Source organism: Hydra vulgaris, chromosome 15 (genome assembly GCF_038396675.1).
Source record: "Hydra vulgaris chromosome 15, alternate assembly HydraT2T_AEP".
Classification (NCBI taxonomy): Eukaryota; Metazoa; Cnidaria; class Hydrozoa; order Anthoathecata; family Hydridae; genus Hydra; species Hydra vulgaris.
In genome coordinates this window covers 33,356,357-33,379,290 of record NC_088934.1, presented here as the reverse complement: position 1 = coordinate 33,379,290, position 22,934 = coordinate 33,356,357, and the positions used below count along the sequence as shown (strand labels likewise).

Sequence of the window (22,934 nt, the reverse complement as noted above, 5' to 3'; positions counted from 1 at the left end):
CTTTTTGTAACTAATAACAGGCTGAGTTCAATAAGTTCTTGGTAATCCCCTCGAGTGAAATCTAACGCTAGGAATTTACGGAAGCAATTTGTTAAGCTTTCTTGTTCCTTTTCAGTTGCTCAAGGAAGTTCAGGATAGTAAAAGTTTGCTTTATTAACTGGTGGAGGTTGTAAGTAGTGGCTCTTGAATCTGCAACAATTTATAATCATTATCACTAATTAAAGCAAGTCTATTGAATCAATTAAAAAAAAATTTTTTTTCAATGATGTTGTTAAAGTATTAGGCTTACCTTTTAAAAAGTTGAATGTTTGGACCAGATGAAGCCTCTTTTAATGTATTTAATGAATCCCAACAGTCGCTAAGCATGACTTCTCCTACATGCCTACGGCATGTTAACCACAACAAGGGGCGGTCTAGTTCTTTTCCCAATGTACAACCATTTTTGGAGATGGATTCCATTTGTCTTTTATTTATAGGCTGATGTGGGGCAGTAGTGATGTTCGATATCGATGGGCTGAACTGGAACTTAGATTTATTTTTGAAACATCTCCGCAGACAGATATCATTAAATGTACGAATGAATTTATCTTAGTATTACTAATGTTATTCCTCACACTCCAGGCAATAACATTTGAATTCTTGAGAATATCATGTGGGTCAAATATGTGTTCACCAGATTTAGTTTACCTTTTGTGTCGCCGTTCAATTTCAGAGCAGGCTGAGCTGGGTCTAGCAGTCCCCCCAACCGATTCATCACAAGAACTACTGGTTAACTCAAACTCATCAGTTTCTTTGAACATTATCGAATGGTCTCTTTTGGGAAATGCTTTATCCTAGGTTCTTTTCTGTCTTTTCTCAACAACTTTTGAATGGGCTTTGTCAATTCCTGAATAAGATGCTTTCCTATCAGTTACCATGCTTTGCATGAAAGCAATGTCTGCATCGATGGATTCTTTTTCCTTTGTTGTTTTATGTAGTTTTTGAACTTCCATATCTTGGAGAACAGATTTCTTATAAAATTTCATGGTAGCATCTAATGTTGACATAAATTTCTTGATTCCTGTGTTATCCAAATGTCTTCGATTTTTATTGTATTTCATTAACTTCATAAATTCATTATATTCTTCTTTAATTATTTTTCCAATGTTGTTTCTTCTACTTATTGGAGGGATATTTGACTTCAAATAATGCTTCAGGACATTATCAATTGTAAGAGATAATGCATCATTAAAGTTTAAACCCTTAAGGTTTGCAAGCAGGCAAAGAATTACTTGCTTCTTTGTTGGTAGTTTATGTCCCTTGATTTCCTTGTCGTTGATACCAGTAGTGGTCCCTAATATCATTTTTATATATCGATCATTATGTCTAGTTTCCATTATGATACATTTATATTATATATTAATCATTAGTAATCTGAAAAATAATCAAAGTTAGTTAAATAACAATAGTAAACAGAGATAAAATAAATATTCATAAGATATTATTACGAAAAATGTATATTTTTCACAGTATCAAACTTTATGTCGCTTGTGCTAACTCATATGTGATCAGATTGCAGAAAAAAATTAATAGCCATTGTTTTTAGGCCCAAATGGCTTCTCAAAAACTTGAACAGCTATCCACGACCAAATTTTGAGTTTTGTGGGACAGCTGGGACGCCCTAATTATATATATATATATATATATATATATATATATATATATATATATATATATATATATATATATATACATATATATATATATATATATATATATATATATATATATATATATATATATATATATATATATATATATATATATATATATATATATATATATATATATATATATATATATATATATATATATATATACACACACATACACAAACATCCATATATATAAATTTTGAAAAAAAATATTTTAGAATTTCCATTTTTCTATAGATTTATATCAGTATCCAACTTTAATTAAACATCCAGTACAAGATATGTCAGAGTTATTTTTTTTCTTAAATCTATTTTAGATACTAATTTAATAATAAACTATCTAGTAAGACTGTCTTAAAGGGATCCCAAACCTCCAAGACATATATTGTATCATATGATGTTATATATCGATATCACATCAGTCTGATTTTTTTTTTCCACCACACAAACTTATTTATATTTTTTATTTTTAGCATTTAAACACCCTCCCTAATAAGGTTGTTGACAGGTACCCGCCTGTTGGTTATTGCCCAGGTATCATTTTTACCTGAAGGGTACATGCCATTTGATAATTTTCAAATCCATTTCAGTCACTTTTTCAGTTTAAAACTATTTTAAAACAATTTAACAATATTAAAAAGATATGAAAAAGAAGATCTTGAAGATCTTATTGTTCAAATTTTTAATAGTTACGATTTTTTTTTTTATCACAATCAGAGTTTCTGAAAATATAAATAAAACATTTTGAGTGTCTCATTCAGAAACCCACTTATGGACAATGTTAAGTACAATGAACCACACATTATGTACAATGTTTTCGTTTATGTAAATCATAACTCCTCCAACTCATATTTAAGTTTATTTCTTAGTCCAAACTCTTTTAAAACCTAGAAGATGAAAAATAAATTTTTTTAAAAGGTTTTTCAAAGAAATGCAAGTTTCAGTTAAGTAAATTATATTATTATACTTAAATTATTTCCAGTTATTAATAAGTAATTAATAGCTTTCATCAATTTGATGAGCTATTTTTTTTATAACATTTTATTTTTTTATAATAATTATAAACAACAAAAGTGTAATAAGAAACTAGCTTTTACAAAACAAATATGTTTTATAAAAGTTAATTATTATGGGACGACGGAATTTCATAAGTGCAAATGGCATAAGTGCAAACTTGCATACGTGCAAACTGGCATAAATACAAAGCAGTTGCAAAAACTGGCCTTAGTGCGCCAGAAGAATTTGTAAACATTAGCACAAGTGCAAACTGGTATAAGCGCAAAATACCAATTCGCACTTATGTAAATATTTACAGTTTTATTCAGCGCACTTATGTCAATTAGTGCATATGCCAGTTCCAGTTTTTATGTCAATTATATTTATTTATACTTATGCCAATGTTTGTAAATTTATTTTGCGATTTTATGCCACTTCACACTTATTCCAGTTTTTGCAACTGGTTCGCACTTATACAATTGTTTGTAAATTCTTTTGGCTCATTTATGCCAGTTTTTGCAACTGCTTTGCACTTATGCCAGTTTGAACTTATTCAGCCTCCTGGTTGTTATTTCTTGTTTACACTTTATGTTTGAAAAAATAACAATTCATTCTTATTAACATAATTAAGAAAACATGCCTTTCATTTAGTCTATGTCTGAGAAGAATTGGTATGAACCTTAAAAAGCTGAATAAATATTCAACAGATACTCGAGTTGATGGTACACCTAGAGTAACTTGTGGCATTTCATAACAAAATGGATGAATTAACTTCTGACTCTCCCACCACTGATCATTTTTGTAATCAGGAGAAAAGCATTCAATTTGTTTTTGATCATTTTTGTAATCAGGAGAAAAGCATTCGATTTGTTTTTTAATGTTTTGTATTATTGGATTATCTTTAGTTTGTTTATTTATAAATTTGGCTTTTTACTTTTGCAAATCCTTGGCTAATTTTTGTTCTTGTAGCTTAAGTGGTTTTTACTTAATCATTTTCTAACTCAATTTCCTCTTTCAATTTTAGTAACCGTAGGCCTAATATTTCTAGATGAGATAACGCCATTTCTTTTTGAATTTTGCTTAACTTACAATAATACTTACAATAATATTACAATAATATGTTCTGCTTTTATTTAATCGTTATTTTAGCTGGTTGCATTGAGATTCTAAAGTCTTTTCCAAGATCTTTTTATTAATTGTCTGAAAAGGGTAAATGTAACATTAGTCGAATTTAGTAAATTTTCAAAGAAATGTTTATGTATAGATAAATTCTTTAATTTTATTTTTGCCATCTAACATCTAATTTTTTATAGATTATTATATTTATTTATTTTTCTAATAAATTACAATTGAATAAATAATCTGAAATATGCAACAGCTACCTTTAAGAAACGACAGCAAACAAATTCTCCTTGACTTGTTTTTACTGTACATAAACAGTAAAAACAAGTCATGCAGAAGTTATTTGTTGTTATAATAAATGTTTTAATCGGCTGCTGATGTCTTATCAAAATAGGGTTTCAGCAAATCAGGAACATTTTTTCCAGGCATTTTTTTCTGAATTTATGAAATCAAGCTTTAATGTAGAAACAGTTACACATAAAAATATAAGTCCAACATACTCAATGACACTGCTTACCTTTATTTTTATTAAATAACAGAAAAGTTTCGTTTTGTAATACAACAACTTCTTATATTATATTATAATATACATACTTTTAATACAACTAATTAAACAAATGTTTTTTTTGCTTGCACTTTTGATTGAGATAATCACATTAATAGTTCGTAAATATTATGAGTTCGAATATCACATTTTTCCATATTTTTTTATAAAACAATGTGTAAAATATTTTAGATGTTTTATTTTCCATTCATTATTCGGAAGCGCCTGCGGAACATGATACATTACGTAGCGTGATAGTAGGGAGAAAGAATAAATCTATAATTGACTTGAGCGGCAAATTCGAAAACAAAAACATTTCTAAGTTAAAAAAAAATCCCCAAGTAGGTTTTACATTTTTAAAACAAAACCCCGGTTTAAAAAGAGGATTTGGACCCTCAGGGTTTCTGGAACCCTGAAAAAGTGGGGTTCTAAATAAGCGTTTTAAAACCCTTTGAGAAAAAAAGGGTTCTGGAACCCGTGGGGTTTTGAGGAAGGGGTTCCAGAACTCTTTTGTTTAAAAAGGGTTCAAGAACCCTTTTTGGGTTTTAGGTTTTAAAACCCTTCAATTTAGGGGTTCTGAGGGGTTCCCGGTTTGCAATCCCTTGGGGTTCTAATCCTGAAGTTTATACGAAACTTAAATGAAAAAAAAAAACAACTTATAAAAAAACAAGTATATGCCCGTTTGTTCGACGGGCACCCAGGCAAGCGTTTTTAGGAATTTCAACAGCCCTGCTCCTTAATTTACTTTAATTTTAAAACAATTGCTAAATTAAATATATATCCTTCTTTATTTACTTAATCAACAAAAGTTATTTTCATTGACTTTATTTCACATTTTGTTTGTAAATTTTACATTTTATTATGTTAACTTATGTTTTTAGATTTGTTTGTTATTTGTATAAGTAATCAATATTCCATAGTTCAGATTTGAATGAGTCTGTTGGTTTTAATAAAATAAAAAAAAAAATTATCTTCAGTAAATTATTTACAGCAATAAAATATTACTTAAAATGAATATTTATAATTAAGACACATTTTCTTGATCGAACACATTGTCAGATTTATGATACAAGCCTAGATGAAACAAAAGAAATTGCATTTGTACTTATATTAAAGTCATAGATTGTTTGACAAGTTAATGACGTAAAGTTTAAATTGAATATGTTATTAATATCTTATTAGTTTATTTTTTGTTAAACAAATAAGTTTTGACTTTCTCAAAATATCTTTGATCAAAAGGAAATTTTGAAAAATGTAAACACATAGGTGGAATAAAATAAAACATGTGCAGAAATCTGCAAACATATAGGTATAGTCAGGACGCAATTTTTTTGGAAATGAATATTACAAAAACTAATTAAATAATTTAAATTTGATGTCCTGAATGAGAAAAACTTTACAGGTCATACTGAAAATGTCTAACGGTCAAAATTTTGCCTCATTTGGTATTGATGATGTCAAACTATAATTAAAAAAAAAATCTTTTAAGATCAATGTAGATGGTGTTCATCAAGATTTCTATCGCTTTGCATATATAGCTTGATCCATTACAAACTCAGTTTCTAAGAGACCAAGATTCTCAGCATTAGCTTTCGAATAGAGCAGAACATCAAGCTTAAGTTGGTAGGCTATGAGTTAATAGCTGAGATATAGATAACAGTGTGTATATCTTCTGGTATTCTTTTAGGTGTAATTAGGTAGTTAAAACCTGTCCAAATTGAGATGTTATCAGAAAAAGTGCCATTGGTGATTTGCATAGAGGTTGCATTAAATGCTTTGGGATTTGTCATTGTTGTCCCAAACAAAGGTCACGAATCTTGAGGGCTAGAGAACAAAAGGACAAAAACTTTTCAAATTTTGATTTTGCATTGCATTTTGTGTCTCTAAATAATTTAATTCATCATAGGAAACTTATTTAACCATTAAAGCAATTTCTTTGGCTAAGTTTTTCATTTGAACCTTAACCCAAGCAACCAAGTTTTCAATTTTCTTTAAAAACTTTAATAATATTTCTCTTCTCAATGGTATTGTTATATAAAAAAGAAGTTATATTTATTTGTAGTTACCAAAACGCCATACTTTGGTAACCATACTAAACAGATCCTTCAAGTTCTGCAATGGCAGTATCCTGCAAAGTCCTTCTATTTGGAATCTTTTCTAGTTTTTTCTATAAAACTCAATTAGTTTGCTGGTTTCTATTATTTCTAAACTGTTTAAAACATGCTCTCTCACATTTTTGAAAGCAAAGACATGATTGCATTTTCTGTAAAAACAAAAGGATTGCTTTAGGGTCTCAAGTAGTTAAGGTAACAAGACCAATGATAGTGTTATTCTAAGGAGATTATACTTTGCTATTCTGTGCCTAATATACTAGCCATGAGTCTTGGGATATCTGACTAACTTATAGAGTTTTCTTTTAACCTTTCTACAGCACTTTTCTACTTTTCAACCTTTCTACTTTCCATTACAATGTTAAAACTAAAAGATATTTGAGTAAACAATTTTTAAAAATATTTTGTTTTTTGTTTTCATATCCATTTCTATCTTTATTTGTCTTCTTGTGATAGCAAATGCAGTATTCTTTATCTCCAATAATTTTTCCTAAAACAAGTGAACTATTATACCTTTAAAATAGGGTAATATATATAACAATCATTTGCATTTCCTGTCCATTTTTAATTTAACCAATCTATCTCTTTTTTGAGCCGCGTTGCTTAGAGGTGGATGTATTAAGCATATATACACTATCATTAGCTGTTTCTGCTCTATTATTTTTTATATATAATTTATTTTGTATATTTCTTATAGTTTTCATATGCACATATTTAAATCTTTTTCATATACACGCATTTAAAACTTTTTTAATAAACAGTAATAAAAATTTGTTCGTTTAAATTTGAATTACATAACACAAAAACAATTTTAAAAGTATCAAACTCATTCATTCATGTTTTAATTACAAAAGTCTTTTCTTACAACTACTTGCTTTCTCGCTTAAAGTTATTTCAATGCGATTTTTAAACTTTTCAAAGTAGAAAAAAAATGTTTCACAAAGAAGAGTAACAAAAAAAATTTTTAAATATGAAAATAAGAAGACACAAAATAATATTTATATAATAACAAATCGTTTCAATAAAAAAGAAAACTAATATTTTCTAATAAATATCCATTATAGACAGGCAATTCACCGCTCAGGGCTCGAATTAACGTAAAAAAATCTAATCGCGATTTTTCTGTTGCTCGGTAACCCCTCCTCCACTCCCGCCGGAGGGGAGGGGGCATTATTTATTTTAACTTATTTATAATAACATATATAATAAGTCTAATTTTTGCATATGATGTCATAATATTTACGTTCAGTGGTTGTAAAGTAGCTTTAGTTATAATTTACATTATTACTATTATTATATTGTATTAAAACGGCTGTATTTTTGTAAAATCAATGAACTTGATATAATCTTCTTTTAATTAATTATTTCATTTTCTATTTTATTTACATATTTTAAACTGTTTAAAAGAACTAGAATATTTAATTTTCTATAAATTTTTAACAGTAAAAAAAATTATTTAAAACTCCAACAAAACAATCTATAAATTTGAAACAGTTATAAAAAACTATTAAAAATGACAAAAACATTATCGTGATCACATGTTAAACGAAAATGAAAATGTTTCACGAAAACCCGCACAATCACAAACAAGAATGATAATTAAATTCTTATTAAGTAAGTTTTCTCATCTAAGTAACCTTATCAAATTCCCATGATATTTCTATCTATTGCTTTTTCATTCAATGTATTTTTTAATAAAAGTTAGCGTTCACTTTTTTCATTCAAAAGCGAAAGAAAAAAATGTGTCTAAATAATAGAATCTTTTACGATCTAATACTTTTTTTGATTGCTAATTGAAAAAGTATTAGATCGTAATTGTAAATATTTTGATCGTTTTGTAATCATTTCACTAGTTTAATGCTTAGAATATTAAATTTTCTTCCTCGCTTTCACTTTCTTCCAAATCCGATATTGTAACTGTCGCTAGATCAATGTCTGTTTTTCCTGACTTTCTTTTTCTTTTTTCCGGATAACGATGAAAATTTGCTGACAATCGTCTAACTTGATCATTATACCATTCGTCCATAGCAGTAACAGGTTCAAATTTGTCAATCTCAGGACCTTCTTCACTTATCCAAAGTAGAGATTCTAAGAGATCTCGTCTAAGACAACTTCTCCAGTCATTTTTTATATTTATATATTTTTTAAAACTAGTTTACTTCCAACAAGGTTGCAAGTAACCACTATTAAGTTATGAATTACTAGAAAATAGAGGATAGGGTTAAGAGCAAGGTAACGGTTAACTAAAGACTTAAAAATTTGTAGGTTGTATATTTAAGAAACACATGAAGATGGGTAAGAGTTATGAGGTTTTGCAGATGTGCAAGGAAAAAAAATTGTATTAATAAATATTTTTATACATGAAGGAATAGATACAGTAAAAGGATGCAATTTGCTGAAAAAGAAATCAAGAGATAATGAGTTTTAGTTGATCAAGCTAGAGATAATAGCTTGTTTGAGCATTGATTATAATAGTATTTCTAGAAAAAAGAAAGAAATGCTATCTTATGACAGTGGGAGAGTGGCTAAAGCTTGACAGATAAAGCAGGTCTAATTACATTAACAATGTGCTTTTAGACAAAGTCTCAAAGTGAGAGGGTTGTTATTCTTCAATATAGGAATGCCAACAATATTGCAATATTTGTTTTCAGGAAATAAACGAGTTGTATTGTCCAAAAAAATTTGTGGATTTTAAGTCTGGATTTAAAATCCATAATTGCATGAACTCATTTGTATTGCGCCACTATTTGTAAAATTGCATGAAACTATTAGGTTACTGAGTGAAGAGAAGGGAGATTGTTTGCATAATAGCGTAAATAAGGAATTAAGACAGTTGCATTTAGTAAGAAATCAGGAGCAGAAGCTGTGTCTTGTTTTAAAATACTTTGAATTGCACAGCAAAACTGATAGGAAGCTTCAAGCCTCTAAGGTGAGAAAGTGTATTGTGTGTTATGAGTGTGGCAAATATTTGTTTTATAGAATTCTTATAAAATTTTAAAAATATTCAATAAAAAATTAAATAAAAATTTGTTTTATATTATTCATTTTATTTTATATTAAAGGTCTTTGTCTTGTTTGTGGTCATCAAGTTTAGTTTAAATAATCAAAAAATTAAAAAAAAAATTATATCTAAGATAAAATATATAAGATCCTTAATTTATAAATAAGAGAATTTTATTCAGTTCTAATATGTCTGTGTAACGTTTAATTAAAAATTTTTTTATTGATTTTATATATTAGGTAGTTGCCATTCTATTCCTATCTTCAAAAGTTAATTATACCCATGCAAAACCTTCACTCAGGGTAAAGAATGGAATATAATTCTAGCATCAATTGTATGTAAAAATATAGCTTACTATTTTAACTTATGATCAGAGCAACTGGTTTGTTTGATAGGTATTATCTACTATGTTTGTGTAGTTAGTATAAAAAATGCATTGCCCTTCATTATATATAACATTTATTTTATATGTTAGATGACCATTTAATTATTATCATCAGAAGTAAGACCACCTATGCGCATGTATGCATGGTGGTCTTACCTCCCCCCTTCCTTCATATAAGTTTCATATGCTCTGTGTTCTAACCCCCTCACCCAATTCCATTCACGCATGCAAACTTTTTTTTTGCGCTGTTCAACCTTTAACAGCCATGAACGTGAGCAACATTTGCCTTTTAATAATGGGAAAGTGATTGTGAACTGCCACCTCAAATTTTTACGTTTGTGTACATACATTTGTTGGACCCTACCACCCCACCCCACCCTTTACTCATATGCAAATTTCTCAACTTGAGACAACCCCTCCTCCCTCTCGGTGTGTACGCAATATATGGGTGGCCCCTTGGTGTAAAAATTTAGTTTAATAAATTAAGAATTTGTAAACGTTGTCACAATTTTGATTCAAGCAACTATTCTTCTGGTTTAGAATGAAGTATGAATCTTGTATCAACTGGGTGTACAAAGATAGTTTACTACTTAAAGTACTTATCAGTGGCCCAACTGATTATAAAACAGTTTTTTCTGAGAATAAAAATAAATTATCAAACAATTTAAATTAGCTATTTGTATATTTAAACAAACATTTTATTTTTTGTGAGAAGAGATTATTGATTCAAGTGCCATAAAATAATTCTACTACCAAAAGAAAGATTAAATTAAAAAATTGGTGAAAAAAGTCTTGGTGAGTCTTTATTTATTAACAACTAACACCATATTATTAAAACTATACACAGAAAGAAATAAAAATTTAGTTTAATATTCCAAAATTAAAATGTAAATACTTCAAAATCGAAATCTGGCTTTATTTTGTAATGCAATCAATTTATCAGTTTGGTAATATTATTTTCTAAAACAAGAACTTCTAGATTTAAAAACGTACTAATTTTATAGCTAATCCCCTTTTTTGTTACATTCATTTTTTTGCTATAAATATATACATCCAGATTGAAAAAATTGAAAATATATTGTGTATAGGATTTGAACCATACATTAAAACAATACAGATAATATGGCATTAAACCATTGATCTATAGAATTTATGCATGTAATTAAAAAATTATATTATCATTATTATATCATTCTATAACCTCTTATACTGATTACAATTAATCAAAATTTTAAATTTTATATAGATAGGCGCAGCTTTATTGCATAGCATTTAATGTAACAATAAACAAATATGTCACATGCAAATGTGAAAATCCACTTATATAACATTTTATAAAGGAAAATATAAGAAAACTTTTCTAATAATTACAAGTCTGTTTTGCTTAAACTGTTTTGATATGAATTGTTTTATTTAAAAAAATGAGACTAAAAAAACACGAAACATGTTGTCTTATCCAAGCAAAAAATTTGAAACTTCGATTTTAGATTTATCATGACTCTCCCCTCTCTTGATAACTTCTGTTTGCTAAAACTACATCATCTTCTTACTCCCATCACTTGTATAGCATTAGGTACAAACGCCTATAAATGTAAACATCTTTTTACTTAAGTTGAGTTTGTCGGGTGTGTTTTGAACGATCTTGTATAATATATATTATATTATATCAAGATATTTTTTATTTTAATAATCAGAAGCTTTCTTTTGCTATAAATATATACAGCAAGATTGAAAAAATTTCAAAATTTATTACGCTTCGGGGAGGATTTGAACCCCCCCCCCCCCACAAACAAGACTGATGACAGTGCACTAAACCAATGAGCCATCGAAGAAATGTGCCTTGGAGTAAGCCAAACCATTTTATAAATCTTTTATAATCTCGAAGTTTTTAAAAAAGGTGTGCTTTTTAATTTTTTTGCTCTTAAAACAATTTTTTAGAATGAATCATTTAACTGTAAAATATTGAAGTAAATAAGGAATAAGTATAGAAAGGATTGATGTAGGATAGACAAGTATAGAAATGGTCAGCTTGGTGAAAACCTGTATTTTATGGGTCTGGACTGTAAGGATATACAAAAAAAAAAGTTTAGAAAAAGTTGGTGTGGAATAGACTTACAAAGACCAATATTTTTATGGGTCCAGTCAGCTAGTAATAATAAATAGGCTTATTAAACGCTTTTTCTGACTACAAGACATAAGTTTTTAATAAGCTTAACTACTATTATTTTAATTTTGAAAATACCACGCTATTAACTACTAAAAATAATATTAACTACTAAAAATAAAAGCACTAAAATATAGTTGCTAAATATTTAAAATACTTGAAACAATTTTTAATAAATATTAACAAATAGGGTAGTATTTACAACTTAAAAGTTCATTAAAATATTAAATAAAATAGTTTTTTTTTAGCACAACTAAGATCCACTGCTAAAAAATGTATTCAAACAAATGCCTTTTACAATGAGATGCTACAAGCTGCGTACTTTGTTTTCAAGGAGCAAATAATTATAGCTTGTTAGCGAAAAAGTTATAAAAAATAACACAATAAACTTACGACTACAAAAGTAATAACACTTTAGTCACTAACTGCATTATAAAAGTAATAAAACTATAATAGTGTTATTACTTTTATAAAGTACTTATAACTTTTATTGCTCATTCTTTGTTCAAACAGCTTTAGTAATTCCAAACTTTATTCAAAGTAGAAAAGCATCTAAAAAAAATAAAGTGGATATTCAAATAATATTAAAAACTTCAGGAACTTTTACAAATACACTTAAACAACTTTATAAAAACGTACTTTATAAAAAGCTTAGCATTATGAAAAATGTCTGTAAAAATGCGCGTTAATTTTAAAATCAACCAACAAAAAGTTTTAATTGGTTGATTTTAAAATTAATGAGTGTTTTTAGGGACCATCAGTAACATTTTTTATAATGCTTAACTTTTTATACAGTACATTTTTGTGAAGTTGTTTAAGTTCCTTTTATAAGTTTAAATTATTATTTGAACATCTACTCTATTACTTTTGTAGTCGTAAGTTTATTGTGTTATTTTTTATAACTTTTTCACTAACAAGCTATAATTATTTGCTCCTTGAAAACAAAGTACGCAGCTTTGCATTAAGTAAAATTTTTAAGACCAGATATTTTTCAAGATATCACAATTTGTAATCACTTAATTTAACTCTTGTAGCATCTCATTGTAAAAGGCATTTGTTTGAATACATTTTTTAGCAGTGGATCTTAGTTGTGCTAAAAAAAAATTATTTTATTTAATATTTTAATGAACTTTTAAGTTGTAAATACTACCCTATTTGTTAATATTTATTAAAAATTGTTTCAAGTATTTTAAATATTTAGCAACTATATTTTAGTTTAGAGGCTTTTCTACTTTGATTAAAGTTTGGAATTTTTAATGTTGTTTGAACAAAGAATGAACTTTAAAAGTTATAAGTGCATTATAAAAGTTATAACACAACTATAGTGTTATTACATTTATAATGCAATTATTCACTAGAGTGTTATTTCTTTTGTAGTTGTAAGTTTATTGTTTTATTTTTGATAACTTTTTTGCTAACAAATTTAAGTTGATTTGCCCCGTAAAAACATAAAAAAAAGGTTTTGTATAAAATAAAAATTTTAAGACCAGATATTTTTCCGGATTTTGCATTTCGCGATTACTTAATTCAACCCTTGTATACATATATATATATATATATATATATATATATATATATATATATATATATATATATATATATATATATATATATATATATATACATATATATATATATATATATATATATTAGAGTTATGACTTTTTGACTTTTAAAAAATAAATTTCCTGTCATAAATCGATGAACTTTTGTTAGAAAACATTGAAAACATGTTCAATTCCATTAGGTTGTAAAAAAAGGTCACCCCGCAATTAAAATTACGAATGGTCATTTATTTAATCTTGTAATTGCTAATACTAATACAGTAGCTTTGCTGAAAATTGTTTAAAACTTGTATAGATTAGATGTGTTTAAAACTTTAAAACATTTTGGAGAATCCCAGAACATTTTGGACAACTTTAGAACATTCTGGAACAATTTAGAACATTCTAGAACAATTAAGAATATTATAAAACAATTTAGAATACTCTAGAACAATTTAGAACACTCTAGAACAATTTAGAATATTCTGGAACAATTTAGAATATTCTAGAACAATTTAGACTGTGTATATAGCTGCTTATCTAATTTTATAGTTATTACAGAAGCAACACATGGCGATGTTCAAGCCTAGCGATAGCAGCCAATAATCTGGTAAAATTTTAAGACTCTCACGAAAGAAGAAGAATGGTCCCTTTGGGAGAATATTCATAGGCTTGGACAGGAAGGCGTGCGATTTGGAGTGCGAATATGACCACGCAAATATTTGTTGTTTTTAAATCATTTTGAAAAATTGACCGCGGCTGTTAAGACTTTGTTTACATTTACATTAGTTTGTTTTCATTTTAAAAATGCGCCAAAAAACTTTTATCTTAAATAAATAAACTTAAACAAAATTTATTTTGAAAAAAGAAAAGAAATCTTTGTAGAAGAAAATAATGAAAAATAAAAAAAACTTAACTGAAACTAAAATAAAAAAAACCGAAAAAATACTTGACTAAAATAAATAATTAACTATAACGCTAAATTAAGTTTATAATTACGTTTGGAACTGTTAAACTTTTATCGTTGCTAATGTTTTTATAATATTATACGAAACTCTTTTAAAAAAAGTAACAACTTACTTCTAATGATTGTTAAATAAATACGCGCATTTAACAAAAAAAGATTCTTAACAATTCTTCGTAGTAAAAACAAAAGAAAAAATAACTAAATTGTTTCTTTTGTGAGAAATACGTCAACAAAAAATGTTTACATTTTCTATGAACGACGTTTATAAAATAAATTATAGAATTAGTTTATAAGCGTTTATAATCATAAAATATGCATAACTTTATAAATTAAAAAAATAAATATATTATATAGGTATATTAATATATATGTATATATATTAAATATAAAATAATAAGTTAAATATAAAATAATCATGTAAGTTTTTTTTTAAGTTTTCTCATAGCTTAGATACTTTTTTTTTTGGCGCATTTTAAAAATGTAAACAAAGCATTTTAACAGCCGCGGTCAAGCTTTCAAAATGATTTAAAAATAAAAACTGTTTGTGTGGTCATACTATCGCATGAAATCGCACACCTTTCTGTCCAAGCCTGTATTCACTGGAAGAGAAGTGCAGAATGCCCCTCCAAAAGCAAATTATTGGACGCTACTGTTTCCTTGGACCAAACATCAAAGGAAGAAAGGAGCAAATAATAAAGAAGTCAACAAATTGTGGAAGAATAAACTGAATTTTCCTCATGTATCTGATCAAGTTATACGAGCTTGATAAAATACTGAAATGTTATTATGAATGTGTCAAGCAGGGAAGCTACGAACCCCTTGATGAAATTTTTGATATTACCAAAGTGGATGGAACATGGTTATCTTCCGAAGACAAGCGATTGTACCATCTCCAAGTGGAAAGCAAAGGAACAGTGAGATACTCTACAGGCCAAGTGACCAGTAAAGAAATGATCCATCCCTCTAAAAGACAAAAACTTTCTAGTAGGTCATCCAACTCATCATATTACTATCCTGGTTTTAGTGATTCTGACTCTGAGGCTGATGGCAGTGAATATGAAAATGATGATGAAGAAGAAGATGAAACTACTCCTACACCAAGCAGAAAACATCATAAAAGCGAAATTGCAGTCAACTTGGTGAACTACACAAGAGTATCAACAAACAAAGCTGCTAACATATGCAAGCAATTGGCTCATGAAGGCATTGAAATCCTAACTTCATGTCAATCAGCTATTTACAAATCAATAATCAAAGAGGCAACCAAGCTGAGAAAAAGAAATGATTGAAAAGTTGCGTATGGAAAGTTAGTCCTTACAATTTGATAGCAAGCACATCAACGAAATTGATTATCAAGTGGTTGTCCCTAAATATGAAAGAAGAGAAATCAAATTGGATGTCCTGGGCTTGGTAGATGGCAGGGGAAAAACTATTGCTTAAGGAATTTCTAAAGTCCTCGATTAATTTCACCTATGGAATTCAATACAGATGATTGTTGCAGATACCACCAGCGTTAACACTGGAAAAAAGAATGGTGTTGTTGTATCTTACAGGGTTATTCATTTTTATATGCGTGTTTATTCATTTTTATATGCGTGTTTATTCATTCTTATATGCGCATTTATTCATTCTTATATGCGTATTTATTCATTCTTATATGCGTGTTTATTCATTCTTATATTCGCGTTTATAGGCAAGTCAACCACCCATAAAATCTCTAATATAATTTTATATAAACTTTTATATAAGCTTTTATGTTTTTAAATAATATATAATAATTTTATATAATATCTAATAATTTATATAACTTTTATATAAGCATTTATGTTTTTATATAGATATATTTAAAATATAAATTAGGTTGTTGCCACTGCTACTTATTTAAAAATAAATAGCGCTGGATTTATGTAACTACATATATGGTTGTAAAATAAAATTAAGTTAAGCTCTGTTCCCATATTATTTTTAAGTTTCCTGATTACCTCATCCATATTTTAAGGTCTTTCTCCCTGTTGGTAAGTATGCTCTAATAAAGAAAAAAAAAAATTCTTCTATTGGATTAAGCTGTGGCGTGTATGCTGGCAGATACCTAATAGCTATGCCATGAGAGGCTGTGTTTGTCTAATAGAAAGACTCCAGTGGAATTTACAGTTGTCCATACCAAACACCAACGCTTCCACATCTGTACTCCTAATTGCTGGTGCCAACAGTGTAGTAATAAAAGTACAAAATGAATCTGTATTCCAGTTTTTAAGGCAGAACTCCCATTGTTGAAACAGCACAAATCAAGCTAACATTCTTGCCACGATTACAGTTTTTTCAAAACAAATTTTTCTTTTCTCCTGGTAAATGAGGTTAAAAATACTCAAGATGAAAACTTTTTACATTTGATGGTGGTTTATTTAATTTAGTATTAGATCATTGTTTAATTTTATTGTTATATTTATTGATTGATTAAATTATTATTTATCTAAATATTCATTTATCTAGATTTAAATTTAATTATTTATAATTATCATTATTACTCAAATATTTACCCTATGGATGGAAGAGAAAATAGCTGTGCAAATCATAAAACAAGAAAAAATGTTAGAAAATAGCACATTAAAATGATTAAGCATTTAGTTTAAAGAAATGAATCTACAACAAGCATTTCCACTTCTCTTAATTTATCTATGCACACAGTTCAAAATCTTGTTGTTAAGTTTAACAGGGGAGAATTCAATGACATGACTGCATTCAAGTCATTTTCTGATAAAAAATGAGGTAAAAGCGCTCAAATATAATATATTATTAAATTATGCGTACAAGAAAACAATTTTTGGACGCAAGAAGCAATAAAAGAAAATCTTTTTGCAGCAGGCTTCAATATGTCTCAGCTTACTATTTCAAGAAAACTCAAACGCTTAGATTTTTCAAGAAAGTGTGTTGTGCATGTGCCAGAAGAACAAAACTCAACACAAGTTATTGATGAGAGCTACACATTTCCGAGCAAAGTTAATGGAATTTCAATTGTAAAACATTCATTTGGATGAAACTAGATTTAATTTGCACACTTACAGCACATATGATTATTCGCTTAGAGGTGCGCTAGCAATTTTACAGTCGTCTGCAAATTGTGACAAGAGTATTAGTTTAATTTGTAATGTTTCAACAATGGAAGTGCTGCCTTATAGTAGTTAGCTAGCTGGCCAGCGCTGACTCAGCAATCATTTTTTAAATAAATAGCAACAACAACCTAATTTATATTTTGAATAAATCTATATAAACACATAAAAGCCTATTTATTGTCTATATAAAATTATATTAGAGATTTTATGGGTGGTTGACTCACCTATAAACGCGCATATAAGAAAGAATAAACACGCATATAAGAATGAATAAATGTGCATATAAGAATGAATAAATGCACATATATGAATGAGTAAATGTGCATATAAGAATGAATAAATGTGCATATAAGAATGAATAAACACGCATATAAAAATGAATAGACGCGCATATAAAAATGAATAACTGTTGAAGGAGTAGAAACAAACTGAAAACACAGTTTGATAACGGAATAGAAGTAATTCTTGAAACATCAGGCTGGAGAGATATGAAATTTTTATTTCATTTCACTTGAGTGTTCCGATTTTTTGATGAGGGACATTTTCCATTGATCAGATTTCAGAAATTACCCAACATCAGCAATGCGAGGTGGAATTCCAGAGCTATACTAGCAATCCTGGCCTTCATTTTAATTCCTTCAAAAAAGACAGTTCTGCAGAGAGTGTCAATTTATATTGTAAGGCTGGGCAGACCATTGGTTTACAGACCAACTGTACAACAAAAATGACTTTAATAACTTGGCTGAAGTACTGAACCCATACTAATAGGCTTTAAGCTCTTAAAATCCCCAGAAGTAATCAATGCGGAGAGCGCGTCAAAGTAATGAAGGAAATGTATTCGCCATGCAAAAATAAAGACAAATTACACCTTCTATTCCTTCTTTGCAACAAGCAAGAGCACGAACAAGGTCAATAGTCTTGTTGTTGAGTCATTGTTGGATTGGAAATTTATTGTATTACATGACTATGACATTCAGTTTTTCCCAGGAAGGTGTGCAATTGCACGTCTTTATATGACTAGGCAAATTACATTTTGCTTTGACAATTTAACCGCAGCTATTTCAAAAAACATTTCAAAAACGTGCTGAATGAAAAATATTCTGAATTATACCTTAAGTAAAATAAATTACATCAAAACTTTGAACAAATATTTTTATATTAGCAAAATGCTTTTAAATAAAGTAACAATTTACTGATAATGGTTTTTTTAAAAGTATAATTGGCAGTTGTATATATTTTTTTAATTTATAATATATAAATTGTTTAAGTGTGCATTTTTTATAATAAACGTTATTAAAAATAAAAAATTGTTGTTTTTATAAACGATGACATTCTACGACATCGAAAGTCTTTTTATCGAATTTTAATATAAGAATAATTAAAGTAAATACATTTGAAAAGATAAACAAAATTTTGTTGAAGAAAAAAGACAAATGTTTTAGAAAGCTGTTATAATTAAATAAGTTTGATCTTGCATGCTTTTATATTATCGAAACACTTTTTAATAAAGTAACAAAACACTTCTAATGAATTTTTATAATAAGTATTAAAAACTGTTGTTTTTTTCTTACTTGTATAATTATGTATTTTTTATGATAAATGTTTATCTTTAAACATATTAAAAAAACAAAAAACAAAGTACAAATATTAAAACAAAGAATGAAGTGGTTTTTTAATGCATAAATTGAATAGACTAAGCATTTTAGTTTGATGAGTTTTTTTTTTTTGTGTATTTTTGCTTTAGTTAAATATCTTTTTTATTTTTGTTAAGATTTTTTTTTCAATTTTTAAAGTTTTTTTAGATAAGTTTAAGTAAGTTTTTGTAACACATTTTTAAATTTTGAAAATATGTCAAAAGCTGTTGTCAAATTGTTAAAACAAATTATTTTTGGCGTGGTCATATAATGGCGTGCAATCGCACATCTTCCTGTGAAAGACTGACATTCTAAATACATTTAAACACATAGTAGTACTTATGTCAAAATCGATTTTTCAATGGCGGGGTGAACTTTTTTCAAAAGATATGCAGATAATAGTTCATTTCGTGCTTTTAGGTAAAAGTTCATCAAACTACAGTACAGGAGCATGGGGTTGAAAAAAAGTCATAACCCTATATATATATATATATATATATATATATATATATATATATATATATATATATATATATATATATATATATATATATATATATATATATATATATATATATATATATATATATATATATATATATATATATATATATATATATATATATATATATATATATATATATATATATATATATATATATATATATATATATATAACTATTTACATAATAATATTTTGATAGCTAATGACAATCCTTTAAGTAGTCCAATATTCTTGTCATAGAAAGCATATAAAACGAAATGTTGCCATAGTCACAAAGGCATCAGAAAATAGGTATGATTATTAAAAACAATTACAATTTAGTATTGGAGTTTTTGAAAAAACTGTTTTGGTTCTTGTAGTAGATTTTTTGACAGAATGAAATATGACATTTTTTGATAAATATGAATATAATTTTTTAAAAAAATTCTTGAATAAAAAACAGTACGAATTTATTGCTTTCACATTTGGAGTTAAGTAGGGGTAGAGACTTAAAGATATTTTTTTTCAGGTAGCCATTCCAGAGAATTTTTTTTTTGTCAATATATTTATATATAATAAACATAGTTGTATAGAGCTTAAAAAGAATTAAAAAATGGTCTTTCAACTTTAGAAGTTAATTGGATCCAAAGTTATTGCATTTTTTGTGCTGGAAAAACTGATGATTTTTTGAAAAAAACGCCTTGTCTTTAAGTATGGAAAATTGGGCGTGAAATCGCACCAAAATAAGACAAAAAACATAAAAAATCAAGCGCAAAAATCAAAACAAACTATACGCAAAGGAATAAAAACATATGCATAATTTTTAAACAATATTTCTAAGTACCATTTCTTCAAGAAAACATAAATAAATACTTGATTCGAATAGAGAAAAGGCTATAGTTGCTTATTTCACAGAAAACCTTTTTAGAAAATGTTTCTTTTTTAAAATAAACCGACCTTAAAGTTTTTAAATGCTGACAACTTAGAAATTATGTATAAATGTTAAATAGGTTCCCTATTCCATTAGATTCCTTATTCTTTTTTTAATCTATATGTAAATTTTCAAACAAATTTAATGTGTTTGGTACTTAGGAAATCTTACCTTCAAAAACTACTTTTGAAAAAGTGTCCCATGGCAAGTTTTTTATCAAGAGTGGTCTTAGGACATGAATAATATATAAAAGAAGCCATATTAAACATTGTACTTTCTATATACAGTTAGAAAGATGTTGAGTCAAACTAATTGATGCAAAAAACTTTAAAGTTCTAGCTTTATTATAAAAAAAAATATAAGAGAGTAAAGTTCATGAAAATTATGTGTTTTTTTGTCAAAAATCAAATGTTTTTTGTTGCGCTCAGGAATCGCTATCTCAGGTCTCAAGATATCACCATAATTTTCACGGGTAATATTTGACATAATTTCAAAAGGGTAATATTTGACATAATTACAATAATATTAGACATAAGTACAAAACAGTGTACAAACCAAAAGTCCAAAAGTGTGTATGATACATAGACTTTAAATTAGAGTTTGGTTTATGCTTAAAAGTTACCCTTTACACTAAAAATAATGCGTTCAAATGTAACATTATAATTATATAAATCATTATAAAATGTTTTCACTTTTAGCATTTAATATTTTAAAGTGCATAACTCTTGTAATAATATGAATAATTTGGTAATACAATTAATACAAATAACATATAAATATGATATTAAAATTAATTTTATATGATAACTTCTATGATAATACAATAAATTAATATATAAATATGATGAAATCAATTTTACCTTGATGATTTGAAACTCACTTTTTTTTGGATTTCTTATAATATTTATGCAATATAACATTAGACAATTAAGTGATTTTTGGATTTTTTCAATACATTTATATATTTCGTTAGGATCGTTGCTATTACATTTCTTTATTACATAAACTAAATATCTCATCGGATTTACTAATTTAATTTGTTTTGTAACGTCCTCAAAATTTTTAAAAATATCAGGCACCAATTTCCATTTTTCACAAGATATATCGTTTTGCCCACGAATAATATCGTCATAAAATTGATGAACATCTGCCTCGATTGAAAAAGCCATTTTTTGTAGAATAAAAATTTACGTTAATTTTTAATAGATATTAATTTTCGGAGGTTAGCAATATAAAATAGGTAGATGATAGAATCAAAAACCTAATCTGACGCTTGAAGTTTTGTGTAAATTGATGGCTGGAATATAACAAAATAAGTGTTTGCCTTGATTTTTAAACACTTTTTGGCACAAACCATTTTTTAAATTATTGCCTGCTTAACTGAAACCCTTAGTCGATGTATGTACACACCCTGCATGTTCTACCTATTTAGTCAGTTGATGTTTGAACACTCCCTGTTCTACATGTTTAAATCAGTCTATGTGCAAACAACTTCCTAATTTTTATAATAAATAAAATTTTAAAAACAATATAACTTTTTATTTGCAACAATCATAGACATTACGCATAAAACTAGAACTAAATAGTTTAAAATATAACACACGCAAAAACGTAAACACTCAAGAGAAATCGACCCCCGTCGCCGGGCGACAAGGCAAAATTATAGGCTACAAGACTACACATTTCATATCTTTGAATAAGTAAATTATAAATAGCGTAAAATCGTAAAAGTTTAGTCACCATGTAACTTCGGTCATTTAAGAAAAAATACTAAAAAAGTATGCAAAACTCAAATTAAATTTTTTTTTTCAAATAGTATTTTTAACTAGTTTGTAAATATAAATTTATTAAAAAAAAAATAATATTTATATGCAATCTGCTGAAATAATTCTCTAGCAAAACAATAATTTAAAAAAATGCATAATATTAAAATCTAAAAGAAGCAAATCATTAAAACAAATGATCAAATTTAATCTTAGTATTATTAAGAATCACCAAATTAATTATATTTACAAAAAAAAATTATTAATTTTTAAAAATTATCTACTATTTTTATAAAATTTAGTGAAATTTTGAAATACTCTTATTCCGGTCATTCACGGATAAACAACGAAGGAGACAATCAGGAGTAATATTGTGAAATGAGTCGATTTCTCATAAGACGGTTTTGTCGCAACTAATGTTGCATGAAAATAAAGTTTGGGCTATCTATAAAATTTTAACAAGTATGTTAAATTTCATCATTAG

General features: G+C 27.1%; 1 protein-coding gene across 1 annotated transcript in view; it reads right to left on the bottom strand.

Moving 5' to 3' along the window:
• The window catches only part of LOC136092356 (uncharacterized), a 31,964-nt gene extending 10,006 nt beyond the window's left edge, over positions 1-21,958 (bottom strand). Inside the window, exon 1 of the mRNA XM_065820413.1 lies at positions 21,548-21,958. Coding sequence (XP_065676485.1) covers positions 21,548-21,856 — 309 coding nt within the window. The 5' untranslated portion in view covers positions 21,857-21,958. The remainder of the gene's footprint in view (positions 1-21,547) is intronic.
• Between the last annotated feature and the right edge of the window lie 976 nt (positions 21,959-22,934).